Source organism: Centroberyx gerrardi, chromosome 19, assembly GCF_048128805.1.
Source record: "Centroberyx gerrardi isolate f3 chromosome 19, fCenGer3.hap1.cur.20231027, whole genome shotgun sequence".
NCBI lineage: Eukaryota > Metazoa > Chordata > Actinopteri > Beryciformes > Berycidae > Centroberyx > Centroberyx gerrardi.
This window is the reverse complement of record NC_136015.1, coordinates 14,246,563-14,266,114: the sequence shown is the minus strand read 5'-3', so window position 1 is coordinate 14,266,114 and position 19,552 is coordinate 14,246,563. Positions and strand designations below refer to the sequence as shown.

Genomic DNA, 19,552 nt, shown 5'->3' with positions numbered 1-19,552 from the left:
TTTTTTTTTAAGTCATGGAGCTTAGGAAAAAACTCAGGAAGTATAAACTGTAGAAAAAAAATCTATCCCTACTATTTTTCTTTTCATTTTTCTAGACAGCATGCATTTGTTTGTGGCAAGCATCTGCTCCTAAAATGGCAGCAGTATAGAAGTCTCTGAGGGGTGATGTGATGTGGTTCAGTTTCCCCCATCACAAAAAGTATATTTGCTCTGTTTGAGAATGTGGTCAGAATAAAATAGAACCATATAGAATAGGATGCAATAGGCCCTTTATGTCCATACAACTAGAGCAACATGCCCTCCAGCTCAACCCATTCAGCCGGCAGCAACCAAACACCCATCGGTAAGGTCACAAGATCTCCAGACACACTATTGAGTTCAATTACATACACACCAGTCGCTGTAATTCCATGAAGCCTAGTTTTACCTACTCCTTTTTTTAATACTAGGCTCAATGTCACTTCACAGACATTGAGGGAATAGGAGGGAGGGAGGGAATAGGAGGGAGGGAGGGAGGGAATGAGAGACTCCTGGCAGCGCTAAAAGTGGGCCATGAAAACAACACAGCGATGAGGAGGCAGAGAAAGAGACAGCGAAAAGTTGATATTCTTAGAAAGGCAGACGGAGGAGGAAGGAAGAGGAGAGGGAGAAAGAGAAGCCAGTGAATGAAGGCGAAGGGGAGGAAAGAGACGGAGAAAGAGAGGAGAGAGGGAGCGGGAGGCCGAGAGCGCGACAGAAAAGATTAAATTAATTTCAATGCTGTGGCGACACTGGTCTTTGTCCCTGTCATGGCAGTAAAGTGTATTGAATTGCAGAGAGAGGCAGGCAGACAGAAAGACAGACAGACAGAGAAATAGAGAGGCAGAGACAGATACACAAGGTGATTTTAACCTGGCAGTAAAGCTCTTTGGATTGGGAAAGAGAGAGACTGTCCATGTTTCTACCACTGGTGTAATAGATTATAGGCCCAAACACAGCTGTAGCCAGCCAGCCAGCCATGGAACCAGACACCACTGTACCAAGCCTCTGATCTACAGCTGGGGGCCTCAAAGACTAGACACACACACACACACACACATACTTGCACTCTCTCGCTCCCTTTCTCTCTCTCTCGGTCTGTCTCTCTGTCTCTCACACACATACATAAACACACACACACACGCAGGCCTTTTATTCATGGCATGAAGAGCGAATTAAAGAGCTTAAGGAAACCCATAACAAATAAAAGGCTGTTTTTATGTGCCCGGATGGGATTTGATTCTAGCCCCATAACCCCATAGTCCTACCTCATACCGTCCAGCCATCTGCTAGCAGAAACCATGGAGCCATCCCTTCTCTCCTTCTCGTGTCTGCCATCATGTTTTTTTTTTTTCACTCCTTCGCCACTGTTGTTTATCTCGGGATGTAGTGGTTTTTGGTTTTGGTTTGCATATATCCTTTTCTGAATCTCTGCCTTTGTGCTGAGAGCAGTCTGAGTTGCAGTTTACAAAGGCATACTGCATATGAAAGTATAGTAATCTAGATAGTTGATTGGTTCTTTAATGAATAGCGCAGGTTTCCACAAATAGCTTTGGTCCAACCTACCAAATGTTTTACTGCAGAGCCAGCATGTGAATGTTTGGCTTCTTCATTGTGGAGGGTGTGTGTGTGTGTGTGTGCCTGCCCACATGCCTGCATGTATCTTGGTGTACTTTTTTCGTGTGGAATATTAAAGTGTGTGAATGCAGTTTGGAAAATTTGTGCTTTGTGTTACATATGCAGCCACAGTATTTTTAACTTTCAGATGCATGTGACCTAACCTACAATAATCAGGGAGTTTTTGGGGTTTCTTTCAGGGATTCAGGCTTTTATCAACAGACACCACTCCCAGATTCCTGTTTTCCTTCCTTCCCCCCATTATTTCCTATGCATGACTTATCCTGAGCAATGTAATAATAGCCTTCACAATATTTATCTAACTTCTCTCATCTCCTTATCTTTCTCTGTCCATCTCAGGTCTCTAAAGTGAATGGACTGACGCGGGCGGGCTCGGCGCATGCTGCCAGCGGTGCCAAAAAGAGCCTTCCGAACTTCCGACTGCCGTCCAAAACTGTGAAGAAGTACACAGCCACCGTGTCCAAGGGCCACGTCACCTACACCAAAGCCAAACAGAGAGAACTGGGCAAGAAAACCAAACTCAGCAGCAGCAACAAACACAACAACAGCAACGCCGCCACGGCACCGTCGTCAGCGAACAATCACAATCAGCACAGCCAGCCAGCAGCCAGCAATGGGCTGGCCAACTCAGGAAAAGCAGCGGCGCCAGCCCACCACAGCAATGCAAAAACCCGCAAACAGGTGCTACTATCCAACGGGCTGCACAAGGTGGGTGCCGGTGCCCGCCTCAACGGCAGGCTGAATGGGCAGCGGCACAGCACCCTGGCCAAGGGGGACGGCCAGAGACAGGGCCAGGGGGAGTGTCCCGGCCGAGAGGGGCTGCGTAACTCCAAGAGGCGTCTGGAGGTAGTGCTCAACTCCGTGGGGACAGGAGGCGGTGAGCAGAAGGCCAAGCCCTCTGTCACTGAGGCCAAGAAGGCCAAGCTTCAGCCCGCACCTCTGGAGACACGCAGCAAGAAGGCGGCCAATCAGGAGAAAGCTGCCACCCAAACCGCCACCCCCACTACTCCACTTGCTAATGGACATGTGTCAGAAACACCCCCTCCTCCCCCCTCTCCACCTGTTGCCCAACTTCCACCTTCTCCCTCTCCTCTGCCTCCTCAACAAACCCCGCCTCCTACACCAGCAACCAACATGGAGCCGGTGAACCAGCGACCCAAGCGGGCGTCGGCCGGCAAGCTGATGTTGATTCGACAAGCACAGCAGCAGCAGAGCAGGTCTCATAGTCGGAGCTCCTCCTCTTCCTCCCCGTCATCGGGCCAGAATCTCCCACAGAACCCCAGTCGCGCCAGCACTACCTCAGACCCCCAGCAAACCTCTGCCTCCTCCTCCACCACCTCCTCCCCGCCAACTTCCTCCTCCACCCCCGGACAGCTCAAACCAGCAGCGCTGCGGCCCGGCGACCGCGACAAGGAGTGGGAGCGTGAGAAGGAGATGGCGCGCCAGCAGGAGCGTGAGCAGGACAAGGAGCGGGAGCGCCAGCGGAGCAGGCCTGAGGGCTGGCCGGCGCTGGGCGAGGTCCCCGTCTTCCAGCCGGCGCCACGTGAGTTCCAGGACCCCCTGGTGTACCTGGACGCGGTGAGGGAACGGGCCGAGGTGACCGGCATGTGCTGCGTGGTGCCGCCGGCCGACTGGCGGCCAGAGTGCAAGCTGAGCGAGGAGATGCGCTTCGTCACACAGGTGCAGCGGGTTCACAAGCTGGGCCGGCGCTGGGGCCCCAACGTGCAGCGGCTGGCCTGCATCCGCAAGCACCTCAAATCTCAGGGCATTAGCATGGATGAGCCCCCTGTCATCGGTAAGTGAGCCAAACACACACTCAAACACATGAACACATTGCACACAAGGCAATTCAGTCCACAGAACTTCCTGAATTGAATTAAACAATAAGTCACAAGATTCGTCCTGCACATTTCCACTGAGGACCAGAACTATTGATTTTATAGGAGTGAATTGAGCCCTGGTGCAGACTCATATAAAACCCAGCAACTCCAAACTAGTCCCTCGTCTCTGACCCTCTCTAAACTTGTGGTTGTCTCTCTTTCAAAGCTTTAGTTGTTTTCCAGGCAAAGCAAGAGATGACAGTTATGACAAATGAGTTGAAGTATGATATCTCAAGTCCACACTGTGAAACCTAAGGCACCCGTCTGGGCATGCGAAAAATGTATAGGTGTAAATGATCTGGTCTTAACTGCCTTTCTCTGTGATAATGCCTTATTGTTTTGTTTCGTTTTTTGTTTTCTTGCCCCAGTGATGCTGTTTTGCTCTTGTCTGATTAATTTTGACTCAAGAACATTTATATATTGAGCCTGGCCTGGTGAAATGGTGCTGACACTGAACTCAACGCAAGGGAAATTACATAGAAGATATGTCATCTAATGTAATTTAAACGAGTATTATATCTTTTAGATTAAAGATGAGAAATTGATAAAAAGAAATACTGTTACATAGATCAGAAGAATATAGGTCATAAGCAAATTGGTATTTTCAGCTTGGAGCTGGAGTTAGCAGTAATTCACTTACTCCCTCTCTCTCCTTTCCATTTACATTTACAAAAGAGCCTATTGTTTACCCTCTCGGTATCCTCCTGTATTTAATTGCATTTTGTCACTCTGTCTTTGCCAAGCTATATAAAGCCATGACAAAAGCAGCCAGTTAGCAAACAGCTCCAAGATTGCTATCTCCACGGGTATCAGCGGTGCTCTGAAAGGTTCAGTGGCATTCCACCCGATTTTATCTCCCCGTTTATAGATGCCAATAACAATGTGGAGCGACTCGGTGAGGGGCCCGACGGGCCAGGCAAACAATATTTCCCCCAGATTGCCCTGTCACCTTCCATTTCTCACGACGACGTCAGCACTTTATGAGCATTTAAACAGCCTCAGTTCAGACAGAGAGACCGTATGTGTGTTTTGTGTGCGTGCATGTATACACACATGTACGTACGTGTGCATGCGTGTGTGTGTGTGTGTGTGTGTTGGGATTTGTGTTTGTGTGAGTGTGTGTTGCATTGAAATGGTTTTGAGCTGGTGTGTGTTGTGTGTATGTACTCACGTTAGCACCTTCATGTGTTTCTAGCTTTTGTGCACAGCTGAAATATTTTTTTCTGGATTATCCCAGTGCGAGCTCAGTTTGTGTGGGGTGGACATTGCTGTTAGCCAGAGGGATTATTAACCTGGCAGCCAGTGACCCACAGCGGAGCGACTTCAGCCAGCCAGGACACACCGGTTCCAAACCACTTCCCCAGTGGGCCCAGAAAATCAATTCTGCATGAACATTAATTAGTGTCTGTGTTTGGCACGATTAGGGGTTCAGATAATTCTGAAAAGTAATAGTTTAATTGGTCATTCCAAGTCAAATGAACTGGGATGGAGGAGTTGGCACAGTTTGCTTATGGAGCATATGCTTGAAGATGGCAACCCTCTTGATCTGATACCTTTTATGTTTTGTCACAACCTGAAGGACCCAAACATCCGCTTGTGCCGGTTAAAACATGAAAAAAAGGCAACTGAACTGTGTGCACATGGCAATGAATGCCATTAATACAGGAGAATCCTGCTCCGCTGATGGTTTTATAAAGTGCTTTATATATCTGTTTTAAAGAGGAAGGGATCTGTCTCAAATAAATTATGACTTTTGGATATCATCCAAATGGGAACTATGTATCTTTTGCAATTTTTATATTAAACCAGGTAAATACTCCACAACACTAAGCTCACTCTTGGTCTGCCTCTCCTTTGTCCTTCCACTCCATGCAGGCGGCTGCGAGGTGGACCTGGCACGTTTCTTCCAGCTCATCAACGACATGGGTGGCATGCAGCAGGTGATGGACCTGAAGAAGTGGACCAAGCTGGCCGATCTCCTGCGTATCCCCAAGTCGGCGCAGGATCGGCTGGCCAAGCTGCAGGAGGCCTACCTGCAGTACCTGCTCTCCTACGACTCGCTCAGCACGGAGGAGCGCCTCCGGCTGCAGGCCGAGGTGCTGCAGGAGAAAAAGAACCTGGAGTTGCGCCGGGGCCCGCTGGAGGGCCACTCGGACTCCTCGGCGCCCAGCGCGCTGGCGCTGCCGCGCTACGAGCCCAAGAACGGGCTGGCGGGCGGGGTAGTGGGAGGGACGGCAGGGAACCACCGTACCAACGGAGTGTACCACCGTCTGAAGGAGCTGGAGGCTCAGGTCAAAGCGGGCCGGCGCCGGCTCTTCGCTCAGGAAAAACAAGGCAAGGAGGACAGGCAGCACGGGGAAGAGGAGGAGGAGGAAGAGGAGAACAGGGGCGTTCTCAGTGACCAGCACAAGTGTATTTACAAGGTGAGGATGAAGATGACCTTTGGTATATATATATATATATAAAAAACTGAAGATACCCCGTTCACAGCAGTGCTTCTCTCCTGGGTGCCAGCTGGTGCAGGGTAAACCACTGTAAACCAAAAAAACAAAAAAAAAAAAAAAATATATATATATATACAGTGTATGTGTGTGTGTGTATATATATATGTATATATATATATATATATATATATGTATATATATGTGTGTGTATATATATATATGTGTATATATATATATATATATGTGTGTATATATATATATATATATATATATATATATATATATATATATATATATATATATATATATATATATATATATATATATATATATGTGTATATACGTGTATATACAGTATATATATATACACATCACCTGGGAAGCACACAACCTCTACTGTCTTTCACTATGACTGCACGACACATACAACTTAGTCTTTACATAAAGAGAATTGAAAACCTCACTCTAAACTAAAAATACACAGATGTCATTCCACATCTCAAAATTTTACTGTATGTGCACACATGCAATATGTGGTATCAAGAGGCAACAATCATTATTTGAGTCTTATTATTGCTTATTATTCTGTTGGCATCCATTATCAGGTTTTGTTTTGCTATTCTAACAAGGTGTTTATGATGCCTATTAACTAAAATCACAAATGTTGTGCACATTGTCTTGTTTATATGACAAATATCAATGTGATTTAGACTTATAGCTTTGTGTCAGTGCCTGAGCGGTCTACAAAAGACTCATCGTTGCTCACACAGATGTCTGCCAGCTCCCTGTAGTCAGAGTCAAGACTAATATCACCCAAGAGGTGTAAAGGATCTTCACCTTTCATAGTATCACTACTCACACTTGAGTGTGTCGATATCACTGTGCCACTTCTCAAGTGATAAAAGATGCACTTTATCTTTAGAGGGAACTAAGCTGTGGGGTTATAGCACATTATGATTGCTTTCCTATTTGGGAGAACGCTGCTGTGGTGTGAATTATAAAGATGTTAATGGCTGTCATAATGATTATTCAATTTCCTTGAGATCATGCTGTTAACTGCTCTAGTTTGTGGTTTGTGCAATCAAATATAATTCAGGTTTGTACAATTGGTTATGTACAGCAACACTTGGAACGTTGTAATGTGCATTGCAGAGGCCAGTAGTATTTGGTGTGAGGGTGAGGGACAGTAGTTCATGACAGGAAGAAGTGCAATTGTCTTTGTACCTTGCAGCTGTTGTGGTTATGTTTAAAGGATAATTCTGGTTATTGTCAACCTTATTTTCCTAGTTTTTGCCATCATGACGATTGATTGTGTTAAAAATTCCGTCACTTACTTGAAGTGGAGCTATGTAAAGCTCTACAGTGAAGTAAGTGTTGGAATCACAATCAAGTCATGATGGCAAAACCTAGGAAAATAAGGCCCAGGTTGAAAATAACCAGAGTTCTCCTTACCCCTATTTGTGTGCAGCTGTGTGTGGCAAGGTAGTCAGAGGTCCTGAGTGTGTGTGTTTGTGTGTGTTTGTGCGTGTGTGTGTGAGCACATGCACATTAGGTATATTCCCACCTCCCCAGCCCACTGGCAGCTGTGTTGATTCTGGCTGGCTCAAATGTAGGTCAGTGCTCAGCGCTGTGAAAGGGACCCATAGGCAGCCCCCAAACCAGCCCTTCCCCTCACCCCTATCCCAACCCTCTCCTCAGTCACCCCCCCACCCCCACCCCAGCTCTCTCCCCCCAGTCGTCTCCCTTAATCCAGCCCTCTCCCTCTCCCTCAGTCTCCCCTCTCTTGTCCCCAGCTCTCTCCCCTGTCTTCTCTCCATCAGCCCATGCCCTTGCTCTCAGCCATTTTCCCCAATCCTCTCTTTCTCTCCAGCTCACTCCCCCCATGACCAGCCCCCTTGCCAAGCCCTCTCCCCCCTCCCAAACACACAGGCAAACGCATGCAAAGGCAAGCAGCGAGTTGCATACGTGCACAAATCCACACAGGCACACACATACACCACACTATGAACTCAGAGAGGTCAAGTTCTCTCATGTGAACACACATGCACAAAAACTGTATACTTTCATACTGTACAATCACAACAATATGAATTCGCAGAGAGGTTAAACCCAAATTAGCTTGTGTGCATGCACGCTAGCATACACACACACCGTATCTGTTTCATGCCACAATAGCGTGTATCCTTGTATGGGGTGATAGAGTAATTATTTTTGTGATTATGTGATGCACTGTGTCATACATACGTCTTTAATTAAGATAACTTTGTTTCTGTGGTGGCATGCCCGCACACACACATACACACACACACTTACACACACAGATACTTAACACACACCACACACACACACTATACCCCAGTCATCTCGGATCTGGATCCCATTTGATTTTTTCCCCCCCCTGTTCCTTTGGTAACTAAATCCCCCTATACCAGACTCCCTCTGAAGAACTGAGATATTGTCAACAGACTTGACCCAGTACAGTTCATAGACATTGAAATTATAGAGGGACTATTCAAGGCAATGGCATGTGAATGGCTGTCACAGTACTGACAGGACAGGCTTGTCTAAATATGACCCATCATTTCTCTCCACAGCTCAGATCTGTATGCATTTTTCACCACCGGGTTGCCCCCAAGAGGAGCTTTTATTTCACATTTTCTTTCAGGGGAACAAAGTGCATGTCAAGGATATAATTAGGTCTAATTACATCAGGAAAGGGTTGGATAACTGCTGCTACCGATTGACCGCAAAAACTTCTTGTCAGTGCTTACTGGGTTTCTACCACACTGTAATACTATTACAACTACACTGTAGGCTTTTCTAATAATAATAAAAGTAATAACGTCAGCAGCAACTTTCTCTAAGCACCTTCTGAAAACACCTGAGGACACTTAACAAGTAAGAACTATGCAATAAAAAATCTAATGTTTGCACTTTACCATGCTAATACTATCAGATGACTAGTACGTGCAGCTCTATGCATACAATAACCCCGGTTGCTGTGAAGATGAAGAATCGGCGAGGCCATCTTTCAGCGGGGTCCTAGCATCTCTAGCCCCGGAGCGGGCAGATTTATGGCCACCTTCAAAGCTTCTCTCTAGGAGGAAGGGGTCAAGTCCAGGGGAATTGTATCAGGGACTTATAGAGGAGGCACAGAGGTGGAGCGGTATGGAGACGCACGCTAACACACACATACACTTGCTGACGCACTCGCTCATGCACGTACACGCATTCACACGACCATATGCTCGCTGACTCTTTGACACATAACATATACCAACATATGCTGAGACGGAGGCGCTTGTGCAGGCGCGGTTCAACCAAAGTCCAGCAATATTTTTCAATGACGTTCCATCCTCTGTGTACCCTCCCTATATTTTTTCACCATAACCAAAGACTATAAAACTAAATATGCTTTCGCTGACCCGGAGGCGGGGATGTGTTTGTTGTTTTTCCTGAGACTCCCATGGCACTCTGACTCATGCGATGTTGTGTTTGATGTCTTTGTGTTGCAGGGGAAATCGGTGTCTTTGACCAACTTCTTCAGGATAGCCCGGAACACCATGACCATGTGCTTTAACAAGGAGCCCGGGGCCGCTGACGTTGAGGTGAGCGCGCTAACACCAACAACTTCTACTCAGTGTAAACCGCACTGACCTGTGTTTACTTTAGGTTCTAGTTGCTTGTCTCAGAAATGACATTAGATATCTTTTATTTCTAAAATGAAAACATTGTTCCTCCAAAACGCACACTTTTGGGGATTTTAAAAAGACAGATTTTTTTTGACCAAAGTACCATGTAAACCATTGATACAAGAAAATCACTAAAATGGGAGTTATTCATTTTTCTCACAGGTCAGAGATGCAGCCTTTGTTTAGTTAACACAGGCTGACATAATGGGCTGTGATGCACATGGAAATCTGTTTCCGGTACCCTGGTATGCTGTTTTCACGCATTCTTCCTCTGATAGGCTTTCCTTTTTTCTTCTCTTGCAGCAAGAGTACTGGAGGATTGTGGAGCAGAGGGACTGCCACGTGGCAGTGCATTATGGGAAGGTGGACACCAGTACACATGGGAGTGGTTTCCCCACGGGAAAGTCAGAGCCATTTTCTAAGTAAGTACCCCACTGTCCTCACACCACATTCACAGTACATTTTCACCAAAATACTCCGCCTGTGTGCAAGTCTGCAGATGTTGAAGTTTTCCATAGCAGACTTGTTACCTGAAGGTCACTGGTTCAAATCCCTGGATAGGGAATCTGGGCAGGGAAACTCTCTTCCCTCCCTCACCAACTACCATGGAGGTTCCCATGAGCAAGGCACTTAACCCCCAATCACTGCTTTGGAGGTGCCAATGGCCTACAATAGAACACTGTGCATTTAAAAACATATTTGACAGTATAACTAATGTGTTACCATGGGCACCTGATATTTTGAATAAGCTTTGGGACAGAATATCAGTTTGTTTAAATCTGCCGAAACTCTTCTTTACGCTCATCTTAGCATTCCTAAAAACATGTAAAAATGATCCTGTCCTCTTCTGCTCTTTTCCTCAGACATGGATGGAACCTCACTGTCCTCCCCAATAACTCTGGATCCATTCTGAGGCATCTGGGTGCTGTGCCTGGTAAGGACACCTGCGAACCTGCCAGTACATCTCTAAAGGCAATTTAGGATAAATAAAGGATAAATAGAGGCTGTAGGAGCTCAATATAAAACCCAAAGAAAGACAGAGTGAGGAACAAATGGCTCATACAGTATCTTTTTCCATTTCTCTGCAGGAGTTAACTTGTATGAGTATTTGGAGAATTTAGGATCTGTTGATTGTGCTGTTGTGTAGAATGATCCATAAAATCAAGTTGAAGGGAATCTTTGCCTTGCCAAAATATAATCTGAAATAAAAAATCAAGTTGAAGGGCATCCTTGCCTTGCCAAAAAAAAGAATCCTAAAAAAAGTTGAAGCTGTTTGGAAAGCGCTGTTCCTCGTTAGCCACATCTCCTCGGCTGCTTTGCCATTGTTCCTTGTGTGTGGTCTGCAATTGGTTTTGATCAGTGTTCTTGTTTCTCTCTCTCTCTTCAAACCCTCCTCTCTCCCCAGGGGTGACCATTCCCTGGCTAAACATCGGCATGGTCTTTTCTACCTCATGCTGGTCTCGAGACCAAAACCGCCTTCCATATATCGATTACTTACACACTGGTGCTGATTGCATTTGGTAAGTACTCACTCTCCCATTGGGCTCTCTCCTCATCCTCATCACTGGCATCCATCACCAGTACAAAGTCATGTTGAAAATTCTCACCCAAATCCACGCACATGCATGTAAAACTAGCTATTTGACTAGCCAACTGAACAGGCTGGGAAAAACAAATGAGTGCATTGCCCCCTCCCTAAGGACATTTATTTCACTAGGTCTTCTTGTCAAGAGGTTGAGGGGAAAAAGGGAGGGAGAGTCAGCATTTGCGCATTGCCTAAAGGATTTGAGCTTTGACCACAGCTGAACCCTTTACTTTAGGGGATGCAGCAACACACACACACACACAGGCCTACATAGAGATGATGCAAGTCCTGATTCTGTCTGTGTGTGTTTATGTCTCTGTGTGCGTGTGTGTCTCCCCAAGGTATTCTGTCCCTGCTGAGGAGAAGGCTAAGCTGGACAAGGTGGTCCATACACTGCTTCAGGCCAATGGCACCCCAGGACTAGAGATGTTGGAGAAGAACATCATGGTCAGTGTGTTCTTGTGTTTGCTTGTCTGTGTGTGTGTGTGTGTGTGTGTGCAAATTTTGTTATATTTCTGTCTGCCATGTTGTCTATCTTTGTCCATCTTTTTGCCAACCTCTCTGACTGAATGTCTATGTTCACCTGCATTTCTGCAGTCTTTTTTTTTCATGTATTGATTACTCATAAAAGCAAACGGGCTATTGTGTTGATGGATATCTTTGAGAAAATAACAATGGTGTCATATGGTGTTGTTTATATATTACTTATAACTTCCTGCAGAGTGGGAACAGGATACTTCTTCTAGGAGGGGATGCATCAATACCACTTTTTCACTGCTCATATGGAGTACTAAGATTATATTAAATATCGGCCAATGCAGTGTTGTGATCCCATCCATTACTTTTCCTGAACTATATATACTTAGACCAGCAGTTTCGGAATCACTGGACAAAAGCAATTGAGATGTATTAATTCATTTTTCTTGGTTAGACAGAGCTAACATCCTTCTCTGTGTGTTAAATGTCTGGTAAAAGTATCACTATCGGTGCATCCCTATTTATAGGATACCAGAAAGATCACACATTCTCGCCCTCTCTCTCCTCCTCCTCCTCCTCGGTCCTCCAGATCTCTCCGGAGGTGCTGTGCCGCGAGGGCATCAAGGTTCACCGTACGGTCCAGCGGAGCGGCCAGTTTGTGGTCTGCTTCCCCGGTGCCTTCGTCTCCAAGGTGTGCTGTGGCTACAGCGTGTCAGAGACGGTGCACTTCGCCACGCCGCACTGGATGAACCTGGGCTACCAGGCCTCAAAGGTCAGCATATGAACCAGGGTGGGCAGAGGGGTGCAAGGGCCACACTGATACACAGGCAATGGAGATGGGCAGCGTTATCAGAAGCATCACTAAGAATTTATTACTGGCACAAAATATATGTCGATAAAAAAAGTGCTGTATGGAATAAAATATTTTGGAAAAAATACTGGTGGCCATTGCTATCCTAATTGCTCTAGAATGAAAATGTTGCCTGTGTATTGTGGATTTTACTCTACAGCTGTTTTGCTGTCTCTCATCTTGCTCCTGCTTTGCTGTGTCTCACTGCTGGCCCCCAGTGGACACTTGGAGTTAAAGCTCTGATTTATAAACTGTTTTCTGAAAGAACCTCCTAGATAGTGGAATGGATAAATGAATCAAGAACATGGAGCTCAATTCTCCAATTAGCCATAGTATTGAATTTCAAAAAAATAATTGCGGTTATAAATCTCCCTGGGGATGTATGTGGAATTTTTGTGATCGTGAGCCTAAACCTTTGGACCATTGGACCGCATTATAGCAATAATACCAGAAACAATGTTCTTTATTGTCATTATGGGTATGATTGTGATGGAAGTAAATATACCTTTGGCGATACCAAAGCACCCGTAATCACAGTGAAGATTGCCCTCATGGGTAATATGACTTTTATACAATGTATTCCAGTGCACTGCCTGAAAAGTTAAAAAACAGGAGAAGACAAGAAAGATTGATCCTTGTGTTAAGAGTCCCTGGTTACCTAGCAACAAATTTCAATTTTCCACTTCCACTCCAATTATCAGTGCGGCTGGAATGTATCTTTAGCCAGTCAGATCGCTTGCCTGAAACTACCCCTTGTATAATTACAAATAATTGGATGCATGTAAAGCATTGAAAGATTCTGACATGCTGGGGCAAAACTGATTTCATAAATCAGTCATGTTTGGAAAATATGTATATTTATTTTATTATTTTCGCTGTATTATCTTAAAACAACAAAAATATTTTCCATATGCGATTTAGAAATGCAATCTGTTAGTAATTAAATGAGAAGCATTTTGTAATTTTGTGTTGTGATTTTGCGTACAGGACCTGAAATGCCGTCGTATAGCCAAGCCCTTCTCCATGGAGAAGCTACTGTACCAGATCGCCACAGCCGAGTCCAAGAGGGACAACGGCCTTCTCCTCACCACCATCTCCGCCCTACTCAAAGACCTCAGGTAGGAGGGGGGCAGTGGACACACACACACAGACTAAACAGACATACATACACACACACACACATCAAAAGTCTACCAGAGAGCAGCAGTTGGGGGGGTGTCCAGTGCTTAGGTATCCCCTCTACTGTTGCTATAGCAGCATGATCAAAGATCTGTACCTTAAAAGACAGTTTGGTCTTCAAAGGCCCAAGTGCATTGGTTGCTGCTCTGTTTTAGTGCATTTGCAGGTTGAATCAACTCATTTACTGTGCTGATCCAAAGAAACTGGGTGTGAGCAAATCCACCTTATGATGATGAAAGTATACAAGTGCTCACGCTAAAATCCTAAAATGTACTGGTCACTATGGGAACATGAGGAGGACATCTTGTAAAATATAGCACTGCCTCTTCCATGTGCTCATTATTTCACTAGAATGATTTGCTGCCTGATCAAGTAATGGAATGTGTTAAGTGTGCATGTATTGTATATTCATATTTACTGTCCCATGGTGTATGGAACAGTATGCATCTTTGTTACCGTTGTCTTTCTCATCACAAAAGGTTCCTCAATAGCAGCAAAGTTTTTCCATCCCTAACTTGATGAACGTTATTCCCGTCCAACAGGAACATAGAGATGCGCCAGCGGCAGGAACTGTACAAGGCGGGCCTGCTCTCCTCGGCCCGCTACGGCACCCATGACGGCAGCCTGGGGCCCGTTGAGGGACGCAAGAAGCCCCGCGGCAAGTGGCTGGCACTGGAGTCCTCAGAGAGACGCTGCCAGACCTGCCAGCATCTCTGCTACCTGTCCATGGTGAGGGGAGCGGGAATCACATGAGTGAACACGCTATGGTTTTAAGATATGAAGAGGTCTTTTCCAAAATGTGTTATCTTAATTGCATCATAGAATGTCTCTAAAATATAGATCCAATCTGTCTCATTTTGTCAACCAAGGACTTATTGTCCATTATCTACTATCTCTCAAAAAGCATTACTTAATACTTAATTTGTTTAATTTCCAATTATACATGAAGTCATCAATCATTGTTTAAGAGTAGCTGTCAGTTTTTCAAATGGTAGACATTATTTTGGAATATGTCCTACATACTAACACTACCAAACGTATATACTAACACACCTACTAACATGCATAATAATAACACTAACACACATACTAATAATATACTTAATAAGACTAACCTACCTACTAACTAACATGCCCACTAACACGAACATACCTGCTAATGTACACACTGACCCCACTACATTTTGGGAGAAGAAGTTAATTGCTCTTCATTGTTCAATATTTTGAAAGTACTGCTATTATATTGTATAGATTATATTGAGTGATATCCATTGTGGTGGCTATTCCATTTTTGAGCAAACCTCTTCATACACACTAACTTACCACTGGCATCTAAGGAGTGGAAGAGATAGAAATGCTTGTAACAACGGAAAGTTTACCGGGCTAACCGAGAGAAAACCATTTGGTATTCAGGCAGTCAGTCTTGCAGTTACAAAGGTGTAGTGTAGGTGAGATGGTGTAGTGGCTCTGTCTCAATAACGAGAGAATAGTTTGAGCGTCTGGTATCTAAGATCCCCGTCTCTGTCTCTTCAGGTGGTCCAGGAGACTGACAACGTGGTCTTCTGTCTGGAGTGTGCCCTGCGCTATGTGGAGAAGCACAAGTCCTGCAGAGGCCTCAAGATGATGTACCGATACGATGAGGTAGGCTGCTGCTGTTCTGCTTGTTTATTTATAGTGTGATCCTATTCCCTCTCCCTCCAGATGGGGGAGACATCAGCTGGAGTTATCACAGCTTTAGGAGTCAAGTTGTTGAGCAAGACTTTGGATTTGTTCCTACATTTACAGTATTGAAGTCATATTTCCTACTGTATGTGTATAATTTATAGGTGAAGAAAATATATGATTATAAAGGGTGGAGGGGGATGCATTTTTTAAAAGTATTTTAAAAATGGTCTAATTTTTACACACTTTCTGTCTTTGTCTCGTCTCTCTGTTCCCCCGCCAATCAGGAGCAAATCAACAGTTTGGTGAACCAGGTGTGCGGCCGGGCCATAGTGAAGAGCGGAGGAGGAGGAGGAGGAGGAGGCGGAGGGGGAGGAGGAGGAGCAGTAGGGGGAGGAGGAGGGGGAGGAGGCGGAGGAGGTGGAGGAGGTGGAGGAGGAGGAGGAGGAGGAGGAGGAGGGGGAGGGGGAGGAGGGGCGGCGGACCTCTGCCCCAGCCCCGTCAAAGCATCGCCGGCCAAGCGCGGGCCCCGCAAGCGCGCCACCGTGGAGGTTTCCCTGGCCCGCCTGTCCTCCAGCCACATACCCAAGGCCGCCGCCGTGTCCTGAGGGGACGCCTTCGCACCCCCCCCACCCCCCACCCCCTCCCCCGTACCCCTGCCCCGCCCCTCCAACCCCCCTCGTTCTTTTCAGTTCACCAGAATCACTATCAACTCCCCCCACTACCACCACCACCCCATATTTAAAATCTATCGTTTTTGAGCTTTTAAACCCCTCCCCCCCCTCACCTGACCTCACTCACTCCCCCTCGCCCCCCTCCAAAAAAAATTCTATTTCACCTTATTCACCTCCCCCCTTAGTATGACAAGCTTGTTTCTTAAAAAAAAAAGCAAACGGAAAAAAAAAAAAATGAAAAGCAAGATGTCTTTTTTGCACTAGTGTGAAAGAAGAATTTGGTTTTATTTTCAGATGATTTTAGAATTTTTCTTTCCCTCCCCCTGAAGTCGTCCATTACAAGCATTAAGTGTAAAGTTCACAGGTAGACTTGATGGGCCCTGTTGTACCCTTAACCCCCCCCAACCCCCTGCCCCCACCCTACTGAAATAGGTCACATTTGTTGCCTGTTTCTTCCATCCCTCCTCTCGCCCCCTAGACTGCACCCCCCCACCCCCCCATCCCTCCTCATCACGCGTCACTCAACTGTGAACATGGGACGAACGACAAGGCGGTCTTCTATTTTTTTTTTTTTTTTTTTTTTGGTTCCCGGTTTTCTCTAAAATTGAAATGACACCAAGTAGTTACCCAAAGTTTCTCTCTGTCCTTGGATCGAGGATGAGGAGTTCTTTTTTTTATTCATTGTACTCTGTCTTGATGCAGCTCCTGCGAGTTTAAAAAAAAAAAAATAGGGGGTTGGCGCCGCGAGGTAAAAACTTGAAAGACAGACGATGTTGGTTTATTGTTGGTTGGCTTTGTTTTTTGTTTTTTTTCCAAGTTCTATTTTGACTTTTAGCTTTGTTTTTGCTAGGTTTTTTGCGAGAAGTCTTCTGTGTATTTTATTTTGTCATTGTGGACGTTTCTTTTCGTCGGTGGATGTGAGAGAGGGGGCAGAGCTACAGCTGCTTGACCTCCGACGGGTCACCGCTCGCCTCACTTCCTGGTAGTATGGAGGGATCCCTCCTTCGCTAGCAAGTGAAAACTGTGCCTGATACTTAGCGAGGAGATCCATTTTTTTGGTGCTGTTGGTTATAATTACTGTATAACAATACAAAAAGAAAAATCTGGGGGTTAGCGCCTGCTATCGGCTGACGGCCAGCTCACGCACCCCCGTCCCACAGGGCGGAAAGGCTTTCAGGCTTTTCTGGTTCTAGATGTGCAATCGTGTTAACATTCCATTCTTCCAGTCCTCTTGTTTCATCTGTACCAGTAAACATTAATTATTATATTATATTATTATTATTATTTTGTGTTTTTTGACTTTTTTTTGATCTGATGTGCTATCTCAAGTAGAGCCACTAGTCAAAGAGTGTAAAATGTGAAATATGAAAAATCCAAGTTTTTTTTTTTTTTTTTTCCTTTTACTGTCCTCTGTTTTTTGGCTTTTGCATTTTTTTTCCCTTTTCCAGATGTATTATGAGTGATTTTTAGAGAGAGGAAAAAGTCCGACACAAACAAAACATCAACTTTTTTTGTACATAATCCTGTAAATTTCTTTAAATACTTGAGCCTTTTTCTGGGGTTAAGGAAGGAAGGAAGGAAGGAAGGAAGGAAGGAATAGAGAAGAGAGAAAAAGTTCCAGAGGGGAGTGCTTGATGAAGAAAAAGCCTTACATTACCCTTTCTTCATCCGTGTGAGTTTGATGCTTACAGGGTTGCTCTGGTAAACGTGTATAAAAATTTTAAGTGCTGCTTATATCACTAAGAAAGAAGATATGGAGTAGCAACCGACCCCCCCCCCCCTCCCCCAACCTAGTTTTGTTTGTTTAGCTTTACTTTTTTAAAGAAAAGGGAAAAAAAGATATGTTCACAAAAAAAAAATGGGTTTTTACATTTTCATTACTGAAAATTCAACAAAAATGTAGTAGCTACTCATGTTGCACTGAGCTTGCCAGTGGTGACTGTCAAGGAAAAATCCTATAATCCAGTTTGTTGGTTGTCGTCCCTCGCAGAAGACTGAACTGTTTTAGGACTATTTAATGAAATACCAAGTCGGGTGTTTTCAACATATAAAAAAAAAGTGGTTGTCAAGTTTTTATGGCCTTACAATATATTTTATTCTGACGGGATTTTTTGTTTCTTTGTTTTGCAGTTCTTTTTTTTGTTCGTTTGTTTGTTTCTTCCATTTTCTACAGTATAAACTACTTGCTCACAGTGGGGTCTCTGGCGACTTAATTTATTAGTGCCGCATCTCGGCCTTTCCCTCCACTCGGAAAGAGAGTCTCATGTTGGTTATATTGACAGTTTTTTACTTTTGCAGTTTGTACTTAAGGTTTAATAAAAACTTACCGACAATTCACTGTCATTTCTTTCCAACCCGCTTGTGTGTCTCTTTGTGTGCATTATTTTGACTATTATGATTATGAGGAAATGGTTTTAACAAGATCAAAATCCAGATCTTGTCTTCATATCTTAACCACTGGAACGTTGTAATATGGATACAGATGTCATGACATCCCACAGTGAGGGTTGATGGTCCATAGGCTACAGGTACTTACTACTTACCATAATATTGTAATAGAGTTCCATAGTTATCATTAGCATTACCAACCAGAAGTGCTTTTATGTTCATTTAAAATGCAGCTTGTCAACATAACATCACTTCATATGCCACATACCTGCAAACTGTTGAAGGCCCTGTAGCTCTTCATAACCTCAGTTAATTAAACTGTCAGGCATCATCATTGGCTATTACCACCACATCCATTCTCAGCCTTATTTCCTCCGGGCCCCACAACCAAACTTAAAGTGCCATTTACCTTCAGCATAACACTGCTATTGCTTTTTCTTATTTCACAGCCAAGAACATTTAACTCCAATACTGATCATACACACAGTAAAATGTTCTGGGTCTCCCCCAAGATTTGGAATAAAAAAAACCTCTCCACTCCTCCAGACTGTGCTGTGCCCATCTATCCATTACCTCACCCTGTCAGCGGCCCATTTGTTAAGAGCTGGGGCAGGACTATAAATCACAGGAGTGAGCGCAGGGGGACTGTTAACATGCTCAATCCCTAAATCTCAGTCACATTTCATTCTGAAATTGTTCTCGAAGTGCTCGAATGAAAATTAAACAACAGTGGGGGAGAAACATTTATTACCAACAAGTCAGAGAAATTTTAGGCTGGGAGAAAGTAAGTAAGGAGTAATGTTGTCACACCGCACAAATGTCAACGTTTCTGTACAAAAAGATCTGGATTACGGTAAACATCAGCGATGCAAGTCCTTCTGGGAGTCCTCCAGTGCATAGCACACAGTCCAAACAGGGATTTGGTCCTCGCTCTATAGGAGAAGTTCACCCTAATGTATTGGTCGAAGAAATGGCAAAGGGTAACTCTCCTGTGTGTGTGTGTGTGTATGTATGTGAAATTGCTGATGTTATCCTGGTACCTGAACTCCACCAATCTATGTCAGT

The 19,552-nt window shown here is 44.7% G+C and overlaps 1 protein-coding gene across 1 annotated transcript in view; it reads left to right on the top strand.

Annotated features, from left to right (window-relative positions):
• Positions 1–18,432, top strand: part of jarid2b (jumonji and AT-rich interaction domain containing 2b) — a 121,322-nt gene extending 102,890 nt beyond the window's left edge. The window contains exons 7-19 of the mRNA XM_078290153.1: positions 1,996–3,451; positions 5,412–5,959; positions 9,496–9,588; positions 9,976–10,094; positions 10,536–10,606; positions 11,078–11,192; positions 11,599–11,704; positions 12,324–12,506; positions 13,572–13,702; positions 14,306–14,492; positions 15,297–15,404; positions 15,713–15,788; positions 15,873–18,432. Of these exons, the coding sequence (XP_078146279.1) occupies positions 1,996–3,451; positions 5,412–5,959; positions 9,496–9,588; positions 9,976–10,094; positions 10,536–10,606; positions 11,078–11,192; positions 11,599–11,704; positions 12,324–12,506; positions 13,572–13,702; positions 14,306–14,492; positions 15,297–15,404; positions 15,713–15,788; positions 15,873–16,033 (3,354 nt within the window). The 3' untranslated portion in view covers positions 16,034–18,432. The remainder of the gene's footprint in view (positions 1–1,995; positions 3,452–5,411; positions 5,960–9,495; positions 9,589–9,975; positions 10,095–10,535; positions 10,607–11,077; positions 11,193–11,598; positions 11,705–12,323; positions 12,507–13,571; positions 13,703–14,305; positions 14,493–15,296; positions 15,405–15,712; positions 15,789–15,872) is intronic.
• The last annotated feature ends 1,120 nt before the right edge of the window (positions 18,433–19,552 follow it).